The 18,918-nt window shown below is 45.0% G+C and overlaps 2 protein-coding genes across 2 annotated transcripts in view; both read left to right on the forward strand.

Moving 5' to 3' along the window:
• Positions 1–763, forward strand: part of LOC118225780 (ranBP-type and C3HC4-type zinc finger-containing protein 1-like) — a 3,087-nt gene extending 2,324 nt beyond the window's left edge. The window contains exon 4 of the mRNA XM_035414682.1: positions 757–763. Within this exon, the coding sequence (XP_035270573.1) occupies positions 757–763 (7 nt within the window). The remainder of the gene's footprint in view (positions 1–756) is intronic.
• Positions 764–4,626: 3,863 nt separating this feature from the next.
• Positions 4,627–11,920, forward strand: LOC118225127 (polymeric immunoglobulin receptor-like). Its single transcript, XM_035413180.1, has 7 exons — positions 4,627–4,869; positions 6,187–6,522; positions 6,928–7,242; positions 9,102–9,182; positions 9,407–9,462; positions 10,010–10,092; positions 11,411–11,920. The coding sequence occupies exons 1-7, from the start codon at positions 4,806–4,808 to the stop codon at positions 11,430–11,432; spliced, it is 957 nt and encodes a 318-aa protein (XP_035269071.1). The 5' UTR covers positions 4,627–4,805; the 3' UTR covers positions 11,433–11,920.
• Positions 11,921–18,918: the final 6,998 nt, after the last annotated feature.

Consider the following 18,918-nt stretch of genomic DNA (forward strand, 5'->3'; position numbering starts at 1 on the left):
AAATGGGTCTGTGGGTGTCTGTAGATAGTGTAATTACAGTCTGTGTGTTCTCTAAATGGGTCTGTGGGTGTCTGTAGATAGTGTAATTACAGTCTGTGTGTTCTCTAAATGGGTCTGTGAGTGTCTGTAGATAGTGTAATTATAGTAGGTGTGTTTTCTGAATGGGTCTGTGAGTGTCTGTAGATACTGTAATCATAGTGGGTGTGTCTTCTGAATGGGGCTCTGGGTGTCTGTAGATAGTGTAATTACAGTTTGTGTGTTTTCTGAATGGGTCTGTGAGTGTCTGTAGATAGTGTAATTATAGTAGGTGTGTTTTCTGAATGGGTCTGTGAGTGTCTGTAGATACTGTAATCATAGTGGGTGTGTTTTCTGAATGGGGCTCTGGGTGTCTGTAGATAGTGTAATTACAGTTTGTGTGTTTTCTGAATGGGTCTGTGAGTGTCTGTAGATAGTGTAATTACAGTGTGGTGTGTTCTCTAAATGGGTCTGTAGGTATCTGTAGATATGGTGTAGTTAATTTGTGAGTGGTTTCTGCGGTGTCTGTGTACTGTAAGGGATTGTAGCTACTATCCTGCTAAGTGACACCAATATGCAAGAGCTAAGAGACTGTCCCAGGAAACACACGCACACGTGCTGTCGCGCGCACGCACACACACGCACACACACACACACACACACACACTTGCACTCTTTCTCAAGGAGTGGTTTCGCTGAAAACTCTCAGGGATGTGCGGCATTGTTTTCCGATTTTACCAGTGCCTGAAGCAAGTGTTTCAAAACGTGTTTGACCAAGGTCAGATCAGTACACGACTGAAATCGAAACAGCGCCACTACATTACTCGCTACATTCCCGTCTAAGAGTTACTGTTGAACTATCTTGGCGAACAGAAAGAGTTTTTCTGGATCGTTCACAGACATCGGTTAACTGTTCAGCTCTGTTGAAAACACGGTGGTATGCAGCCTCCACCTCCAAATACAGAGCCATGTACTCCTATGGTGTCCAAAATATCTGTTCATGGTCCACTCCGTTTTTGTTTGCCCTAAATGCTTGTATACCTCTTCCATTTCCCTTCCAAGTACACTTGTGTAATATGTTTCTTCAGTATAGGGCACAGGTTCAGATTTTAAGAGGAAATTTACAAAAAGTAAAGTTATGATTTGGCTACTGATGCCATACTGTTCGTTGACAGTTTGCTGTTATTTGAATGAATTTCATTTCTGAGGTCCCCAGCAGGGGGCGGCACAGTTTCAGTAGAGACCTCAAAATGTGTCGTCAGTTTAGAAACAACTTATTTTTATTTTTATTTTTTTTAACTGCAGAGATCCTCACTGTGTGTTTCCTGGTCAGACAACAGAATGTGGAGATTTACAGTAATTAACAGTAATGACAAAAGCAAATTTTTACTGTAAATGTAAAGATAGAAATAAAATGGAATTGTGTCTTGTCTATCTGTGTTGGGATTTTTCACGTGATGTAAATATGACAGCAAGAGAAGACGCTGTTCTCCCTATGAGTCGGTAGACGTCGTCGGTTGTGCAATGCAGCCTGTTCAGACAAGGCCACTCAGACTGTAATAATGCTGCTTTCTGCCACACCTTCCACTTAAAGTATTAAATTGTAGATTATGGGTGTGTTTACGGAAAAGGGAGATTTAGGTCATCAGTCGTGGTGTTTGTTAGGGAGGAATTTAAGTATGACCAACATTATCCACTGAGGGTACTACATTGCTGTTAATGTGAAAATATGAAAATAATAGTAGTAATAATAATTAAAAATAATAATAATAATAGTATCAATAATGATAATTTAGTCAATGGCAAGCATCCTGATTGTTCAGTTGTGCTATTTTGCCTTGTGTGAACAGCAAAAGACTTAATGTTTTAAACTCAGGTCAGGTGATGTTGCATTGCATCTTGGGAACTTACTGTGCCCCAGGAAAATGGCAGAGGAGGAGGAGGGCTGATATAGACAATGATGTCACAAAGGAATAGAGTGTGAGAGGATCCGTTTCCTGGGAGTGCTGGTTGCGTGCTGTCGCCATCAGTTATTCGCTGAGAATCTGCTTTCATTTCGAGCAGCAATGATCACATGACATTGCTTTTCTTCTCTGAATTTCTGGACTCAGTGGCAATCATAAATATCATATTTTGCTTAAAGGTTTAAGAAAGTGTTTGTGTATGTATGTACTGTGTAATGTGTGTGTATATATTAAACATGGGACAAATATGCCTTATTAGTATTATACTCCCTGTTAGATCTCAAAGTTCTTGCCGAAGGAAGACATCACAACACATACCAATTATCAATCTGGAAGGACTTGTTCTTGGAGCAATAGCTGCCAACCTCAGGTTTAAACCATATTAAACCTCCACACCACAGAACTACACTGCAACTGGAACACCACCTTATCCTGCAAATCCGGAGGAGCTGTTCCAGTTTTGTGGTCTTGTGTTTTAAATTGCTAAGTTGGTGGGCTTGGGCCCTTGATTCCAAAATGAATCGTGGGTTTTTTTTTTTTTTTTTGTGCTCTGTTTTTAAACACAATGGCACAGAACTTTGTAGTTCAGTTGAGGGAAGTGAAAATCGAATCTCCAAAAAGCAGTATGATTTAGCAATGCTAAATTTATCAATGCTATATATATATATATATATATATATAGGCTGCTATTTATGAACTGAAAGGTGATGCAATAGACGGCATGAGTATAATTGCAGGGTCCGCCTGTTTTTGGGTTTATTAAAACAACAAAATTATTTTCAGTCTCCTAGCCTTGTAGCTACCCCATTCGCGGGACAGACACTACGCCAAGTTCTGGTGCCGGGGATATTTTTGGTACGTCTGCAGCGTCCTGGCGCGCTCCGACTAAACGACGGGTAAGGTAACGATCGCAGATCACCCCGACTGTGACACTATGAGACCAATGGAAGAGCAACAGCGCCTCCCAGTGGTGTGCGGTGGTGCGTGCTTGTCGAGGAATCGCTGTTCTACACGGAGACTTCAATCGAGGTTGAGAAGTTTTAATACATGATATCTAATATCATGGAGAGAAATACAGAGTCTGAAATTCTCTGAAGAATGCTCAGTTTATTCAACATGCTTTATGCTTTATACCTTCAATACTGGCAGAGAAACTTACAGTTCTTTGAAAGATAAGGAACAACATTAAATCGTTCTCTGAGGGAACTAAGTTAAAATGTGAGGTTACATATTTGGCAACATGCCCGAACTATATGTTGGGCAGCTCATAAACTGAGATAAGGAGCGAAACATAAAGATATACACTCGAAAAACAGTCCACAAAAGAAAAGACACGGTATGTTAAATGAATCCGCAGTGTTCCAGGAACACTCCTCTATCTGACAGTCACTGATGGTGAGGCATCTCTTTGTGTACTGTAATATCCTTCACATGTTCGTTTATTTATTCCCAACCTTCTCATGCTTCTTTTTTCTTCTTCTTCTTCCTTTGACATAATGTTTTTGTGTTTTTATGAAAAGAAAAAAAAGGCATTTATAGATCAATATAAGTGGATAAACTTTGAAAGGTTATTACACTCATTATTCACTCCTTTGCCCTTGTGTTCATATTCTTTCCCCCTCTCGCTCTCCTCCTCTCCTCTCGTTCGCTCTCTCTCTTAGGTCCCTTATTACCCTAACTGCCCCCAGGGGCAGGGGTAGCAGTATGCGGGCTACAGATGCCCCCCCCCCCCCCCCCAGGGCCAGCAGCAGCGGTCCTCTGGCTACGGCCAGGTACGACCGGACAGTTTGGGGGAGGGGAAGCCAGTGATGTGTAGTATAAAAAAAGTCAAATAAATTATTGTGATTTTTTTCATACAGCGTTGTGGTTTTGGTGCTTAATACTAGACATGTTAAACTTCGCACTGGGGTTTTTTTTTTTTTTTTTTTTTTTTGGTCGTGCTGTGCTGTCTTCATTGGGATGGCCACTAGAGGGAGTTACCTGGCCATTCAGGTTGACACCGGCTGATAAAATAACCAGACAGGGGGCGGCTCATTCCAGTCACTTATTTTGTCTGTCCCTGTCTCCTCTGTCCTCGCCTGACCCGGAAATTGATCGAGGTCCGCCATCTTTAAGGACATTCCAACTCGCTAAATGCTCCTTGACAGCTAGGAGCTAGGAGGCACCCCAGGGGGATACTTGAACAAGGAGGCACGAGTGCATCCTTTGCAGAAATATTTTTTTCGGAATGCGGGATCTGTAAGTGATCCGACCTTGTGTCCTTTCCTCGCATCCTTTCCTTGTGTCCTCTGTGGGGCGGAGCTAAGGTGCAGGAGAGGATGCTGGGAGTGAGGAAGTAAGAGGTGGGGTTGAGCAGTGGCTAAGAGACAGCCTTGGAAATGCCTAATCCATATTACACTTTCTGTTTTTGCAATGAATCCGGTTTCTCTGTGGGTGACCTGTCCTTGAGTAACTGTCTTTCTGTCGCTCTGTTGGTCTGTCTCAGTGAGGGCTGCAAATGGCATGTCGTGAAAGTTTTCACCAATTGCTGCCAGCGCTCTCTTGTACTGTGCGGACAGTAGGGTGCCACTGGCATGGAGAACGCCAGTGGGGAGTTCGGTTCTGCTTTTACAACACCACGGTCTCACAGCAAACCCGTGCGCACACACACACACACACACACACACACAATAACACCATGTTTAATTGTGTAACACGCTACACATATTTATGGTCTGTAAATGATATCTAGGTTGGGCCTGAGAGGAACAGGAAGTGAGAATCATACTAAAGGGAGCTGGACTCTCGTAACAGACATGCACACGCATAGACACCTGTCACACACGCATGGCTCCCGCATGGCGACTCTTCCTCTCCATCATCATCCTCACACTTCCCCCTGTATTACCAGGTAGGACTCGTTTCTCACACTGTATACTGAATACTGGTGCATTGTAGCAGTCTGTGCCATAAACTTCAATGAAGGAGTTATACTGAAGTCTCTAATTTACACGACTAAAATATGAGTATGATGTGATTGATAAATTATTAATTTTATTTATTTATTTATTTGCAATCAGAATATAACTCATAAACATAAACAGACCATATTTGGAATTCAGGTGCTTCTCTATTTGCTTACTCTTGGAGGGGGGGGGGGTTATTTTATTTTAATTTTTCAGACTTAAAAAAAATGCATTTTTCAAGAAACTTTGCAAAAAATGAACGATAAAAGCATGCCCACCTGCTGGAAGTGAGGACTTAGCCACAGGCAGTGAAGCTCTACTAAAATAATAATAAAACTGGAAGGAAACCTCAGGACGCTTGTTTGCATTCCACATTTTCTGCTGCTCCCCCTCAGAAATTGCTGCATTTTAAAGCCTCCACCTGTGACGGTCGTCCAGAGAGCGGGTTCTAAAATATCTTGGTGTCAGGTCGGGCGTCAAACTGTAATTTAATATTCATATTTAGCTGCCTTCCTAAGTTAGAGGGTCTGCTAGTTGACTGTAATGTAAAACTTCAACTGCAGAAAGCTGCTTTCAGTTACTAGAATCCGTGGTATTGGAACACAGTCCTGAACAAACTGGATCACTCATCTCAGTGAATGATTTAGAAAGCAGGGTAACTGCAATACAGGAACTGAAGTGTAAATGCTTTTAATCTCTGTTTTTTTGTACCATTGCTTTTACGCTGTAGCGCTTTACTGTCGTGTGTGTCTGCAGTGATACTGAGTGTCTGACTTCTGCTTCTTTATCTGGCCTCTGTTATAAATAGATTTTAATTTTACCCGGAAACACGTATCAAAAAAGGAAACCGCGACCGCTTTTCAGGGTTCCGCTCGCAGCTGGCAAACTTTTCCTCGGACCAGCTCCTTCGACTGTTCAGTGGCAGTTTACTCCGTCCCTCACAAGTCACGGCGAACAAAACTGAAACTGAACTAGACGAAAATCGAAACTCGGTGTGTGCTCCCAATGGCTTGAGCCAATTAACTCAGGGTAGCCATTTTGAGGCGACCATTTTAGCTGTGTTTGCGTGGGTGTGGATGAGACCGCCCTTCTTCATGACTTTCCACATAGGAGACATGGCCAGTTAGCATATATTTTTTTGGTGTATTAGAATGAATGAAAGGGGTAACTAACTAAATGTGGAAACATTGAGCAGTTTTTCAGAGTGTGCAACTTTTTACACATGGCACCCCACATGATGAAGTGTGTGTTTCTGTCTGCAGGTGCTGATGCTGACGCTGTGTCCACAGTGAGTAATGTAGCAGTACAGAGCGGAAGATCTGTCACCATCCCATGTCACTATGATAGGAAATATGAAAAGCATGTGAAATACTGGTGTTGGGGGAAAAATTGGAATTTCTGTCGTATTGTAGTGCGCACTGACTCTCCAAAAGTTAAAGGTGAAACGTCAATCACTGATGACCCCGACAATCATGTGTTCACTGTTACCATGGCGAAGCTGAAGACAGAGGACTCTGGATATTACTGGTGTGCTGTAGAGATCAGGAATAATTTGACTCCAGATAAGCGCAAATATCTGTATCTGTCTGTCACCGCAGGTAAGATGGCTGCCGCACACCCTGCGCTCAGCGAGGCCGTCTTCCTCTTAATGACACCTCCTTCATCTTCACTTTTCCCAGTGTGTTCAGACCATAAGCTGCACCATGCTTTCTAATGTAGACTGAGATACATTTTCTTTTTTCAAATCTTGTGAAAGTGCAGGCCTGTAAGATTAAAAATATCATTGTTGCTCTGCCAAACCCTTGGTTGACTACACGTAAAAAATGACAGTGTGGTGCCAACATTATTTGCCATTTTTTGAAGCCTGACTCCCAGTATATATCCATGAGAGCATGAAATTTATTTTAGTCTGCAAATTACTTTTTACTTTGGATTTGGGGATTTCGGGGGTAAATTCAGAGATGCAATGCTTTATATTTTTGTTTTTATTCTGTGGTGTTCAGGCACTCCTGGACTCTGGGTTGACCAGCAGGAGGTGACCGGTGTGGAAGGGGGCTGTGTCAGTGTGCAGTGCCACTATAATGAATCGAGCAGCATGAAGAAGTGGTGCAGGGCTGAGGGCTCCTGTGTGGAAGTGAATTCTAATAAATCTGAAAGAGCAGAGATCAAAGATGACCTCTTTAAAAATGTCTTCAATGTGACGATGAGGGAGCTGAACAGGGAGGACGCAGGCTGGTATTGGTGTGCTGCTGGAGAACTACAGATCCCTGTTCACATCAATGTCACTGAGGAGACTACAACTCCCACTGTCACCAGACGTAAGGAACTCAAAACAAGCCTGTATAAGGATGCATTCTGTCATAGAATTTTAAATGTCTGTTCTGCCACTCTCTCTGAGAGTTGAAAAGCAGAGGGAAGTAGATTGCATGTTGTGGAGTTTTTTTCACCAACTGCTGCTAGTGCTGTCTTGCAGTGCTGTGCAGACTGTGGAGTGCCACTAGTGCGTAGAGAGCAAGTGGGGAGTTCTGTTCTCCTTTTGCATTACCACAGTGCTACAGCACACACTGTCATACACGTACACACACGCGCACACACACGCACACACACGCACACACACACACACAAATTAATGCCATAAAATATGGAGAACAACTCCATTGAAACATTCATTGTTTAATATACTGATTCCAACGATAGGTTGCAACCATCAGAATTTTAAATGCAAGAAACGAAAATGATTTTTTTCTCCGCACTGCATCTGCAGCGCCGTGCACATCTCTTCCGGTTGGCTCAGCAGTCACACCAGCAACATCCACTGAGCTCTCATCTTCTAAGCGGACCACAGCCACAGGGTCTCTCTCATCTTCACCACCAACGGCCGCTAACGATAACAAGTAACGTTCATGTAAAGGAAGCGGCTAAATGCTCAACTTCACGGAAAAAAATAGTTGAAACTACAACAACAACAATAATAATAATAATAATAATAGATTGTAATAAGCCTTCTTCATCATCTTTAACTTATTATTGTTATTGTTGTTGTTGTTGTTGTTGTTAGTAGTAACATGTGACATGGTTACAATTTTTTTCTATTGCTAAGACACATTTTATGAAACAATTCCCCCTTTTCTCAAAACTATTAACACAATCCCAAAACTACACATCAGCCAGTACAAACCTCACACATCCATGCCAAACTCAAATTCTCTTCTCAAAAACATATACTCTTCCATCAAAATTAAACTTTGACTTCATATGGCACACTTAAGCCATCAAAATTACAGACAATGTAGATTACCCATAACACACCAATGAGTCAAATTCAAAGCACTACTGCAAAACCATTTATAGCAGTGAGTCTGGAGTTGCAACTTTCCAAATATTTTATTTGCAGTACTGAAAAGTGAAATACTGTACAGTATACAGTACACATCACAGTTGAAGGAACAAAAAAAGTAGTAATTTCAAGAGAGTAGTATTCAAAAAAAGGAACTCAAAAGTATGTGCAGCACAAAAAAACAAACTGCAATTTAGAGAAGTTGACGCACTACTCAGCATTGTCAGCTTGATCACCGTCTCGTCTCTGGGCTGGGTCAGGCCACAAAATTTCATCCACAAATGATGTTAGCTTGTGCAAGGCAGCGTGGGAAATATGCCCTGGTATGCCTAATCCACCTTGGATGGATTCAAGTGCAATATCTCCACAGGCCTCCTCCATGGCCTGCAGTGTTTGGACCTTGAGAAAGGTGTGCTACCTGAGTTTAGGTTGTGATGACTTGAGTTAAATGTTTTGAGTGCTAGTGTTTGTTGCATGAGCACAGTGTGTAACCAGTGATTCATGAGGGCATTTGTTTGTAGAGATTTGCAGAAAAAGTTTGACAATTTGCAGCATGTGTTAAAACAAGTGAAAAGTGTTTTTGCTAAAAGATCCAGTTTTAGTGTGTTAGCAATCGAGAAAAACTGTAAGAAATAATGCAGTTTTGGACCACCATTATTATTTTTTATTTAAAAAAGTAATGTATCGGCATCAGTAATGCTGGCATGCTGTGGCGTGCTGATGTGACAGAGAAACATCCCGCTCCGTTTAAATCCCCCCCCCCCCCCCCCCCCACCCCCCCCCCCCCCATCCCCCCCCCTGCTGTTGTTGCTGCTGTTGTAAGTTATTCTGAACTCACAGTGGTCCTGATGACATCCGAGGCACTGTTGCTGCTGGTGGTGGCTGTTGCCGTGGTCATCTGGAGGCTGTGGAAGAAACACGGTGAGCATCCACACAAAGCATGCTGGGTGTCAAGGAACGCTGTGGGTGCTGCATGCGTGATCAGTCAGCACAGCGTTAGCGAATCGCGGTACGCAGAGTCACAAGAATTTCACAGGAAGTAGGGGATCTCGTGTGTGTGTGGGGGGGCGGGGGGCGGCGTTGTCTTACACCTCTTGTCACGATCGAGTGCTCTTGTCACGGCTCGTTGTTCGTCTCCTTCGCAGGAGAGAGCGCCCAGGCGAACGCACGAGCGAGAGAGGGCGGGACGAACGAGCTGACGGTGCGTGGCTTGAGAAGGCCGGCGGTCGAAGGCAGTCACTGTCCGCCAGTCTAAAGTCAATCGGGAACGCGAGCCGAACCACAAAACAAGCTGCAGAGCTGCATAATGGACAAGGCTGAGCGCTGACTCTGATCGTGTGGAAGAAATTACTGCCCACAATAAAACGTCTAAGTTGTGTATTCAGGTGAAAGAAGCCCATGTACAAACATTCTGCACTTACCAAGCTGAACTCAATTCTGACACTAACTTGTTCCCCATGACCTCAGTTTTCCAACAATACAAAACATCACTACATTGTATTATGGAGAACCGAAGTTTCACATAATGCTGACACAATCTGATATTTTGCAACCGACTTACTACCTCTTCTTCACACTTGTTGACTTCTGTGAACAGTAGCTTGATGCTGCTTCACGATTACGTGGAAATGAGCTCGCTTGCATGTTCCTGGTCCACCAGTCGAATGGCCCTACTGTACGATGTGAAAGGTCTTTGCAGATGGACCAGCCATTATGATGAGTTCCACGTTGTGTCTCTCTCCTGGCAGACCGTCCACCCTGAAGAGGAAGTGACCTACAGCACAGTGTTGTGTCAGTCATGTACTGCTCAGTCATCCTGCAAAATCCACAGGTGAGGCTGTTCACCGTATTTCAGCATCAGGACACATAGCCAGCAGGTGTCTGTAGATTAGCTGGCGCCCACTGGGAAAGGTGAACACGTGCGTATGATCACCAGTAGCTCAATGTTGATTTCCTGCTTTTCCGTGCACACCCGAAACACACGGTATGCTTACCCAGAGTTTCAGCATCCACAGAACTGCATTGCACCTGGAACAGCTATCTAAACCCGCGAAATAAGGATTAGCCGCTCAAGTTGCAATGCAGTTCTGCGGTCCATGCGTTTGAACCCAAAGTTTCGACTCACTAAGTCGAAACTTTGGGTTTCGACTTAGCTAAGCACACTGCTGTCGAGAACGTCAGTCGTATTAATCTGTTACAGAAATGCTCCTTTTAGTGTTACTGAAATGTTGTGTTCTATATAAATAGTATATATGTCCTGTTCTGTACAGGCCGCACGTCCTCTACAGTAATATTGTGAGTCCTCCAACAGGCCGCACGTCCTCTACAGTAATATTGTGAGTCCTCCAACAGGCCGCACGTCCTCTACAGTAATATTGTGAGTCCTCCAACAGGCCGCACGTCCTCTACAGTAATATTGTGAGCAGAAAATACTGCCATACTCAACTTTTACCGTGCTTTACCCCAAACCTTTCAGCACAGACTGGCACGGAGTGGCTTCAGTAAAGGGTTTGCAACTGCCGTCTAACAAAGAAGGATGTTAGTCTGTTACTCTGGGTCTGGTTCCTGAGTATCGGAACTACAGTAAAGCGGGAACTTCTTGCATGGCAGACTCTCTCTACATCCTCATATTCCACAGATGGGTCACACAGAAAATTAAATTAATCATTCAGTGATTATACACTGAATACACTTGAATCACGTATGCTATTATTACAGGAATAATGTGTCGGGGAGTACAGAAACGGTTGATCTGGATGCTTTTGGGTGCTGATATGGGGGCATTTATTCTTCATGCCATTCATGGGCATTTCTGACATAATGCGGCCTCAGGATAAATCATTCCTCAAAAGACAACTGAAGTTTCCAGTTAAGAGTAATTAACGGCCTGTTGTGGGATTAAAACAAATTCTGGGTGAAATGCCTTGCAGTTTTGCCCTTCACCCAAGAAATATCAACCCCCTGAATGGAATGGAATACATATCTTAGGACTCCTGCGTTTATGTTCAGTCCGTCATATCTTTACATACTTCTCTTTATTTCTCTTTTTATAATTCGTTTTTTTTTTTTAGTTGTTGCCTTGAATGGTGCTCATATGAGGACTGAAATTATCTTGGATGTCTATGTGTGAGTGTTCCATATCTGTTCAGTAGGGGGCAGCCACGCGACTAAAGATGATAGTCCCAACAGGAATTCTGTCGACGCGCACAAGGAAAAATGGGCCGTGTTCCAGAACGTCAAGCCCTTGCCCCCCAATTCAAATGTTTGACTCTGCTGACCTCTGCTGGACGAAAAAGACACCTTCAGTTTCATCAATAGATGATATACATTGATGCCCTCTGCTGGACCTCTGCTCAAATCTTTGCTAGGAGCAAAAAAAAAAACAAAAAAAAAAAACATGGTGTATGTTACTGGAACTAAAGAGAAAAACAGGAGAGATCAATATTTACGATGTACGTTACATTACATTCCATTGCAATAATTTGCTGGACACGGATGTGCGTCGCCCTCAGGAATACAAGAATGTGGTTTCCCCAAAATGGTACCGGGGCCCATTCATAATCACAAAATGTAATGTAAACCCAGAAGACAATAATTTGTGTCGTAGCAGTTAATATATTTTTATTTAAAAAATAATAAAAGCATGACCATGTCCCAAATCTGTCTGCGTGGTATTCATTGACCTGTTCGTGTTTCACATACTTTCCGTGATCAGAATAGCTCCAGGTTTCACCAGAAAGAGAGGTTGCTATAAAATTGTAATGTACAGTATGTGTACAGTAATGCTTTCACAGAAATGGCTTCAAACCGTCAGTACAATTTACTGTGTTCTTTGCTGTGTTTAGGAGAGGACTTAACCTAGGGGTGGAAGGAGAGGCCAGTATTTATTATATTTATTTGTATCTGAATTTGTTCAAACGAAAAAATTATTTGCATTTGTCTTTGTATTCGGACGTGGGTGGAGTTTAACACAGAAGCTGTATTAAATGCCGAAAATCCAATATTTTCACCATTACAATCACTGGCACTGCTATTGCTGAGATATTAAGGCACATTAAAGTCATGGTTTAACAATGACATCAATAATAATCTAGTTTAACAACAGGTGATTTGCTTTTTAAAGCTGCATTTAACAAACAATGACTGATATGTGATTTTTTTTAAAGCATTTTATTACATCGCTTTTCTTATGGTGATTCTGAATGAGGGAATTACGGCAGATCTATCCAGGAATAATGGCAGAAATAATAACGTAATTCGGAAACTGAGAAAGGAAGAGTCGTATGCAGGATTTATAGGACTGGTGTATTATTTATGCTAGCTGATGTTTGTCAAACCTCAGCAATCGCAATAAACTAGTTTGTGGATATTTCCAAAAAAACTAAAGGAAGGCAATGGAGCCTTTGAAGCTATTAATTTTGCGTGGTATTGCGTACGTCAATGCTGACGAAAAATATCCCTTTAAAAGCGTTTGCGGATGACAAATTAATTAAATACATGTTCAATTAAATGCATTTTTGATCGTTGTTTCCCTGCAGCGAAGTAGCATCGAACACCACACAACACCACGATAGTTCATTCGTCGACCTTCCACTATAACTTATGAGCACGCTGATGTTCATCACACTTCAGCGGGAAAACAACGGTAGCACATGGAGTCATATTACAGTTTCGCACATTTGACCCTCTCACTGAGAAATCAAAAGCCTTTAAATTTGCTTTCTCAATATACGGTATGAAACTGTTTTTGAGTATAGTTTGTTTATGATTAACTGTTGCTCAGTAGAAATGATGCTGAAGATTCTATTTCAGACGTTAGCGTTCCACCATGCAGCGAGCCGTCCCTTATGACGTCATCTCTACCTGTGTGTGTATGGGCTTCGCTCTGTGACGTAACACTCCCAATGCCAGTATTCGTATATATGTGCCACGACGCAGGCCATTCCATTTAGATTGTTTTCTGAAGTCGCTTGGGATTGCATTACTGAACTACAATTGTACTGAAATACCTGAAATCCGGTTTTTGAGTTCACATCATGGACCCAAAAAATAACCCTCTCCATGGGGATTCGGAGGTAAATTCATAGAGTCCGGTGGTAACTTTTAAAGCTTGTAATATGTATTATATTAAATCACGAGTTTCCCACGAGTCTAGAATAACGGTGTTACAAGTTAAAAAATCTAGAAATAATATACGAATTCACAGCTGCAAGTAAGAACTAATTTATTGACACAACCTTAAAAAAGAAAAACCAACTTAATATAAAAGGTGTTTAAATCATAATGAATATTTTGCAACGATAAAACAAGGAACCCTCGGTATCTGCAAATTTTGTCATTTTCAATCAGTTTTAATTTAGGCCTGTGAAATATGTATATGTGGACATATGTGGATTCTTTGAAACTGAGCACTTGAAAAACTGACCAGCAGACACTGTGGCCCTCCAAGGTTTCAGTTTTGAGACCCATGGTCTTAAATCCTAATTTGCGTTTGTGTACCTGATGTAGGCTAGTCGAACGTTATGATTTCAGGATTTTGGGTGGAGTCGGGCAGAGGCGCAGTTGGAGCACGCTCTGACCCTGCAAGCACAGTCTCTGATGATGCTGGAGGCCTTCATCATTGGGATGGTGGAAAAGGAGGTTGAGGGAAAAATGGCCACCATCTTTGAGAGAAATTGTAAAACTGAAGACCTTGGGAGTTCTGAGGTAACTATGAAAGCTAAGCTTTACTATATATTCATAAATGCATCTTTGTGCCCATATTTCCCATCAGTCAGTATTGAGTTATGGTGTTACATAAATGAGTACAAATAGCCAAATTTCGATGTTGGAAATCAATGAGCTGAGCACTTGAAACAAGACCCAAAGACCAGCAGACACCGCGGCCCTCCGGGGTTCGAGTTTTGAGTTTGAGTTTTTTAATTTGCGTCCGTATGCCTGATGCAGTCAAACATTTCTGATTTCAGGAGCAGGATTTTATTGGCAGCTGGGAGGCGCAGCAGCGGGACCGCGCTCAGTCCCTGGCTGGACCATCGCCGAAAGCGCTGGTGGCCTTCATCAGGGCGCAGGTGGAGAGGGCCGTCGAGGCGAAACTGGCCAGCGTAAGCGCGCGAATTCAGGAAGCCGACTTCGGCTGGGAATCGCGGGCGTCCTCCTCGCTCGGGTCGCTCCTACCGCAGCGGTTCAGCTTCACGGAAGACGACATCATGTCGTCCGCGTCCGTCCGGACGCCTGCCCCCGCGGGGTTCGAGTCGCTCCTAGCGCAGCGCTACAGCTTCGCGGAAGACGACATCATGTCGTCCGCGTCCGTCCGGACGCCTGCCCCCGCGGGGCTCGCCCCGCCCCTGAGCGAGTTTGACCTGGTCTTCCCGCCGATCCCCTCCGCTGGGTCGCCGAGCGTCGCGCTAAGCGCGGGCTATTTCAGGGGCGCCCCCAAGTTCCCTCAGGCCCAGGTCCAGCCCTCCCCCCCCAGGCTGGCCCCCGCCCGGCCGCGTGCCAGCTCCAGCCTGTCGGACAGGTGGCTGAGCCCAGGCTCGGGCGGCTCCGTGAGCTCCTCCGTCTCCGCGGCGGACAGCTTGCGCGTGTTCTTCAGGGACCTGCTGTCGCACGGGAGCCGCGAGCGGGACGCGGAGCGGCGGGTGGGCGGAGACAGCCCGAGCACCAGGGAGCGGCGCGGCCGGATGCCCGGCCTGGCCCGGGCCACGGTGGTGCTGGACCGCTACAAGGTGATGCAGGCCGAGCGGGAGCAGTCGCGGCCGCGCCCTCCCGCCGAAATCGCGGCGGAGGGCCGCGGCGCGCCCGCGTCGGCGGGGGAGCGCTCCGCCACGCCCCTCCTGGAGAGCGCGGGGCCCGCCGAGGAGAGCCGGAGCACGCCCGTGCCCGAGCGGCGGTGCGCGAGCCCGTCCCCTCCGCCCAAAACCGGCCCCGTCCCGGAGACCAGGAAGCTCGCCGCGAAGCCGGCAGCGGGCCAGAAGAGCGGCTTCTTCCGCCGGATGAGGCTCGGGGCCGCGAAGGTGGCGCCCGGGGCCGCGAAGGTGGCGCCCTGCGCCGCGGCGGCGGAGAGCTCTGCTCGCGGTGAGTCCTCCCTACCTGGAATGCATTGTATTTATCGTCACGGTGACAGATCAAATATGTATATCTGTACCCATATCATCTCTTGTAATTGGTTAAAGAAACAAAAAAACAAAAAAAAAAACACCTATCGTCATGTAAAGGAAGGGGGGGGTCTCTCAAAAGAATTTTTCCATCCGTGTATACATTCAAAGATTTTCATCACCGTCTGCTCAAAAAAAAAAAACTAAATGTCCAATGAGCAGTTGCCAATGAAATTCTAAACAGCCAAATGAGCAGAAGATGACAAAGCAACACAGCCAATTAGCAGACAGGTACATACATGAAGATAACCAATAATCAGAAGATTAAACAAAGATATCCAATGAGCAGATGGTAATAAAAACTAAACAGCCAATGAACAGATGGCAAACAAGACAGCCAACGAGCAGACAGATTGAATCAATGTCAAAGAAAGGAAAAAGAAGCAGAGGCTCAAAAGGAAAAAAGATGACAAAGATTTTGAATGAGCAGATGGTGATGAATACAAAATGGCCAATGAGCAGAATGCATTTTAAAACGTACTAATAGAAGACTTGCAACATATATTCCATTCCAAAGGCAAATGGTACAGAGGGACTGGTTTAAGGCAACAGAAATGGTATGCTCAAGTCTTTTGTTTTCCTGGTGTGACATCACTCACTGGTCATGTGTCCCCCCAGATGAGCCGTCATTGGGCGCTCCTACTGAGATCAAGGAAAAGACATTCTTTCCCTTTGCCAACCCCGAAGCGGCCTTGGACCAAACTTTCCAGCTGCTCAGCTCAGACAACTGGTAGGCACATTAAAGTATATTTTCATGATATTCAGACATTTCACAATAATAATGGCATGTGCAAGTTAATCACACCTCCAGATATTGCAGTATGTGTGTTATGTGTGTTTAATGTTTTCAGTAACAGAAGCGTGATTTCTTTTATTTCTTTTGCAAGAGGATAAAAACACAACCACCGTTACAGAAATGAAATACAACAGTTTATTGAAAATGCGTGGAATGATTTAGGAAAATATAGCCGTATTTATTTAATGGGCAATTGAAACTCAGTGTCTACGGCTGCCAGTCAGCACTGCCATTGGAGGAGATTGTCGTGGTGCAGCTTGACATTTGGTGCCTGATTTTTCTCCGTGAGAATCCAGCACTGGAGCTGGTTATTCTGACTGGTGTGCCCTCCCCATGCAGGGAGAAGAGGGTAGAAGGACTCAACTCCATCCGTAGGCTGGCGCAGTGCCACCCCGAGATGCTGACCCCAAGGATGCACAACATCTGCCTGGTGGTGGTACAGGAGGTACGCGGGCTCTTCCATCTGACGCTGTCTGCTGTGTGTTTTGATTTTAGTTCTTCGTTGCGTCGTGTTTGTGGTTCTGAGTGACTTCAGTGCCCATGAGCCTTTGCGGTACATTCCTGCGGACGGAAGGTGTGTCGCGCCGGCTGAAACGTGTCCGCACACCTGCGCCCGCGTCTCCAGGTGCAGAACCTGCGGTCCCAGGTGTCCCGCGCTGCCGTGGCGACGCTGGGAGACCTGTACCGCCACCTGCCGCGCGCCATGGACCCGGAGCTGGACTGGACCGCCAAGGCGCTGCTGCAGAGGGCCGGGGAGACCAGCAAGTTCATCCGGCAGGACGTGGGCGTGGCCTTGGGCCACATGGTGCGCGGCTGCAACCCCGCCCGCTGCATGAAGGCGCTGCTCGGCGGGGGCCTGAGGTGGGCGCGGCAGGGGGGCGGGGCCTTACCTCACACACATTTCGGCGGGACACCGTAGAGGAAGTCTAACGCCGTTTTTTTGGCGTGCAAAAAGGATTTTAAAAAAAATAAATGTTTTAATGTGTTTTTTTCTCTCGCTAGTGACCGTAACGCGGCCATTAGGGACTGCAGTGCCCGCCAGCTGCTGGTCCTCATTGAGACTGTGGGGGTGACGCGCCTCCTGGACTTCAAAAAGGAACTGCTGAACAACTTCCTGTCCGCCGTCTGCCGACTCCCTCGCGACGCCTCACAGGAAGTCAGGTGGGCCGGGAGCATCCTTACCCCGCCGGCTGTCTCTGTCGGTTCTTCTGCCTCCGGCGAAGGTGCAGCAAAGGCTAACGCAGGAACCCCCGTCTGATGAATGTAACCCACCGTCTCTTCCCCCCAGGACCTGCGGCAAGGCGATTGTCCAGGCGCTGTCAGCCCACAAGGAGCTGAAGAAAAAGCTGGCGAAGTTTCAATAATGAATCCTCCTCTTCCTCTCCAGCCGTTTCAGACTTAAGGTACAGACCCGTTCCAGGCATTTAGCCGCCCTGTAGTCGATTCTGACTGTGAGTGGAGTAATAGTAGATGGGCATCGAGCTGTTGTCTAAGGTGCAATTTCCCTGAAGGGACTGGATTGTGGGTAATATTGTGAATATTTTTCTCCCTTTTCAGACAACATTCATTGACTGCACACACATGACGAAGACTCAATTGACTAACATTAATTTTTAATTGACCGCCCCTAAGCCCAACCCTTAAAACCAAAACCCAAGACATGCATAAATAATCACACCCTCCATAAAACAAGACAGCCAATGTTCAGGATATGACATTACCAAGACAGCCAATAAGTAGAATATGACATTACCAAGACAGCCAATATTCAGGATATGACATTACCAAGACAGCCAATAAGTAGAATATGACATTACCAAGACAGCCAATATTCAGGATATGACATTACCAAGACAGCCAATAAGTAGAATATGACATTACCAAGACAACCAATAGGCAGAATATGACATTAACGAGGCAGCCAATAAGCAAACAACTACATAAATGACAGAGGCGATAAGCAGATGTCAAATGAAAAAAGGAAAAAAAGATGAAAAATGAAATGAGCAAATTAACAAAAGATGACGAACAAGACAGCCAACGAGTGGGCAGTGACACGAGAAAGCTGTTTGGCCATTGGACGGAAGATGACAAGGAAGAGGGCCAATGAGCAGAGAGCGATGAACAAGAAAGCCAACAGGCAGATGACCAGGCAGTTATTTAGGAGATGAGGACATAAATGAGAAAACTAATGAGCGTACGTGGGACAGATCAACAGTTCTCCAAGCCCTGAGGGACGCTTACATTCTGAAGACATCCTAAATGATATCCTCTTTCATCAAGGGGTCCCCCCATGTTCCCAAACACCACACCTCGAAAAAAAGAAGAAAAAAAAAAAGAAAAAAAAAATTAAAAAAAGAAAAAGAAAAAAAGAAGCCAGCTTGGGGCCCAAGGCGAGGCTTGAAACCTCATGAAAAGAAAAGAGGGGGGCACCCCCCAAGCAGCCCGTCAACCCAAAGGGCACCCCTGGATCGGAGAGCCTCAGGACGCCCCCAGCAGGTCCACATCCCCAAACCCCCAAACCCTGCAGCAGCGCAGAAAGAAGGATGGATCTGCCAGAAGAGGCTCTCCCGTTTATGCCCTGGAACACAGACGCCAGGTCAGTCCGTCAAAAACATTTAACAAAAATATTTCTTCACTTTAATGATCTTTTCAAGTTAAAAACGTGAAGAATTCAATAACTATCTTGGCAGGATAAATATTCAAG

The sequence above is a fragment of the Anguilla anguilla genome, chromosome 4, assembly GCF_013347855.1.
Source record: "Anguilla anguilla isolate fAngAng1 chromosome 4, fAngAng1.pri, whole genome shotgun sequence".
Classification (NCBI taxonomy): domain Eukaryota; kingdom Metazoa; phylum Chordata; class Actinopteri; order Anguilliformes; family Anguillidae; genus Anguilla; species Anguilla anguilla.

What these genes read in the sequence shown, in the direction of transcription:
- LOC118225127 (XM_035413180.1), top strand. Translation starts at nt 4,806, where the DNA reads ATGGCTCCCGCATGGCGACTCTTCCTCTCCATCATCATCCTCACACTT. An exon ending in ACTTCCCCCTGTATTACCAG is followed by an intron (nt 4,870 to 6,186) that starts GTAGGACTCGTT and finishes TTCTGTCTGCAG; the next exon opens with GTGCTGATGCTGACGCTGTG. An exon ending in TCATCCTGCAAAATCCACAG is followed by an intron (nt 10,093 to 11,410) that starts GTGAGGCTGTTC and finishes ATATCTGTTCAG; the next exon opens with TAGGGGGCAGCCACGCGACT.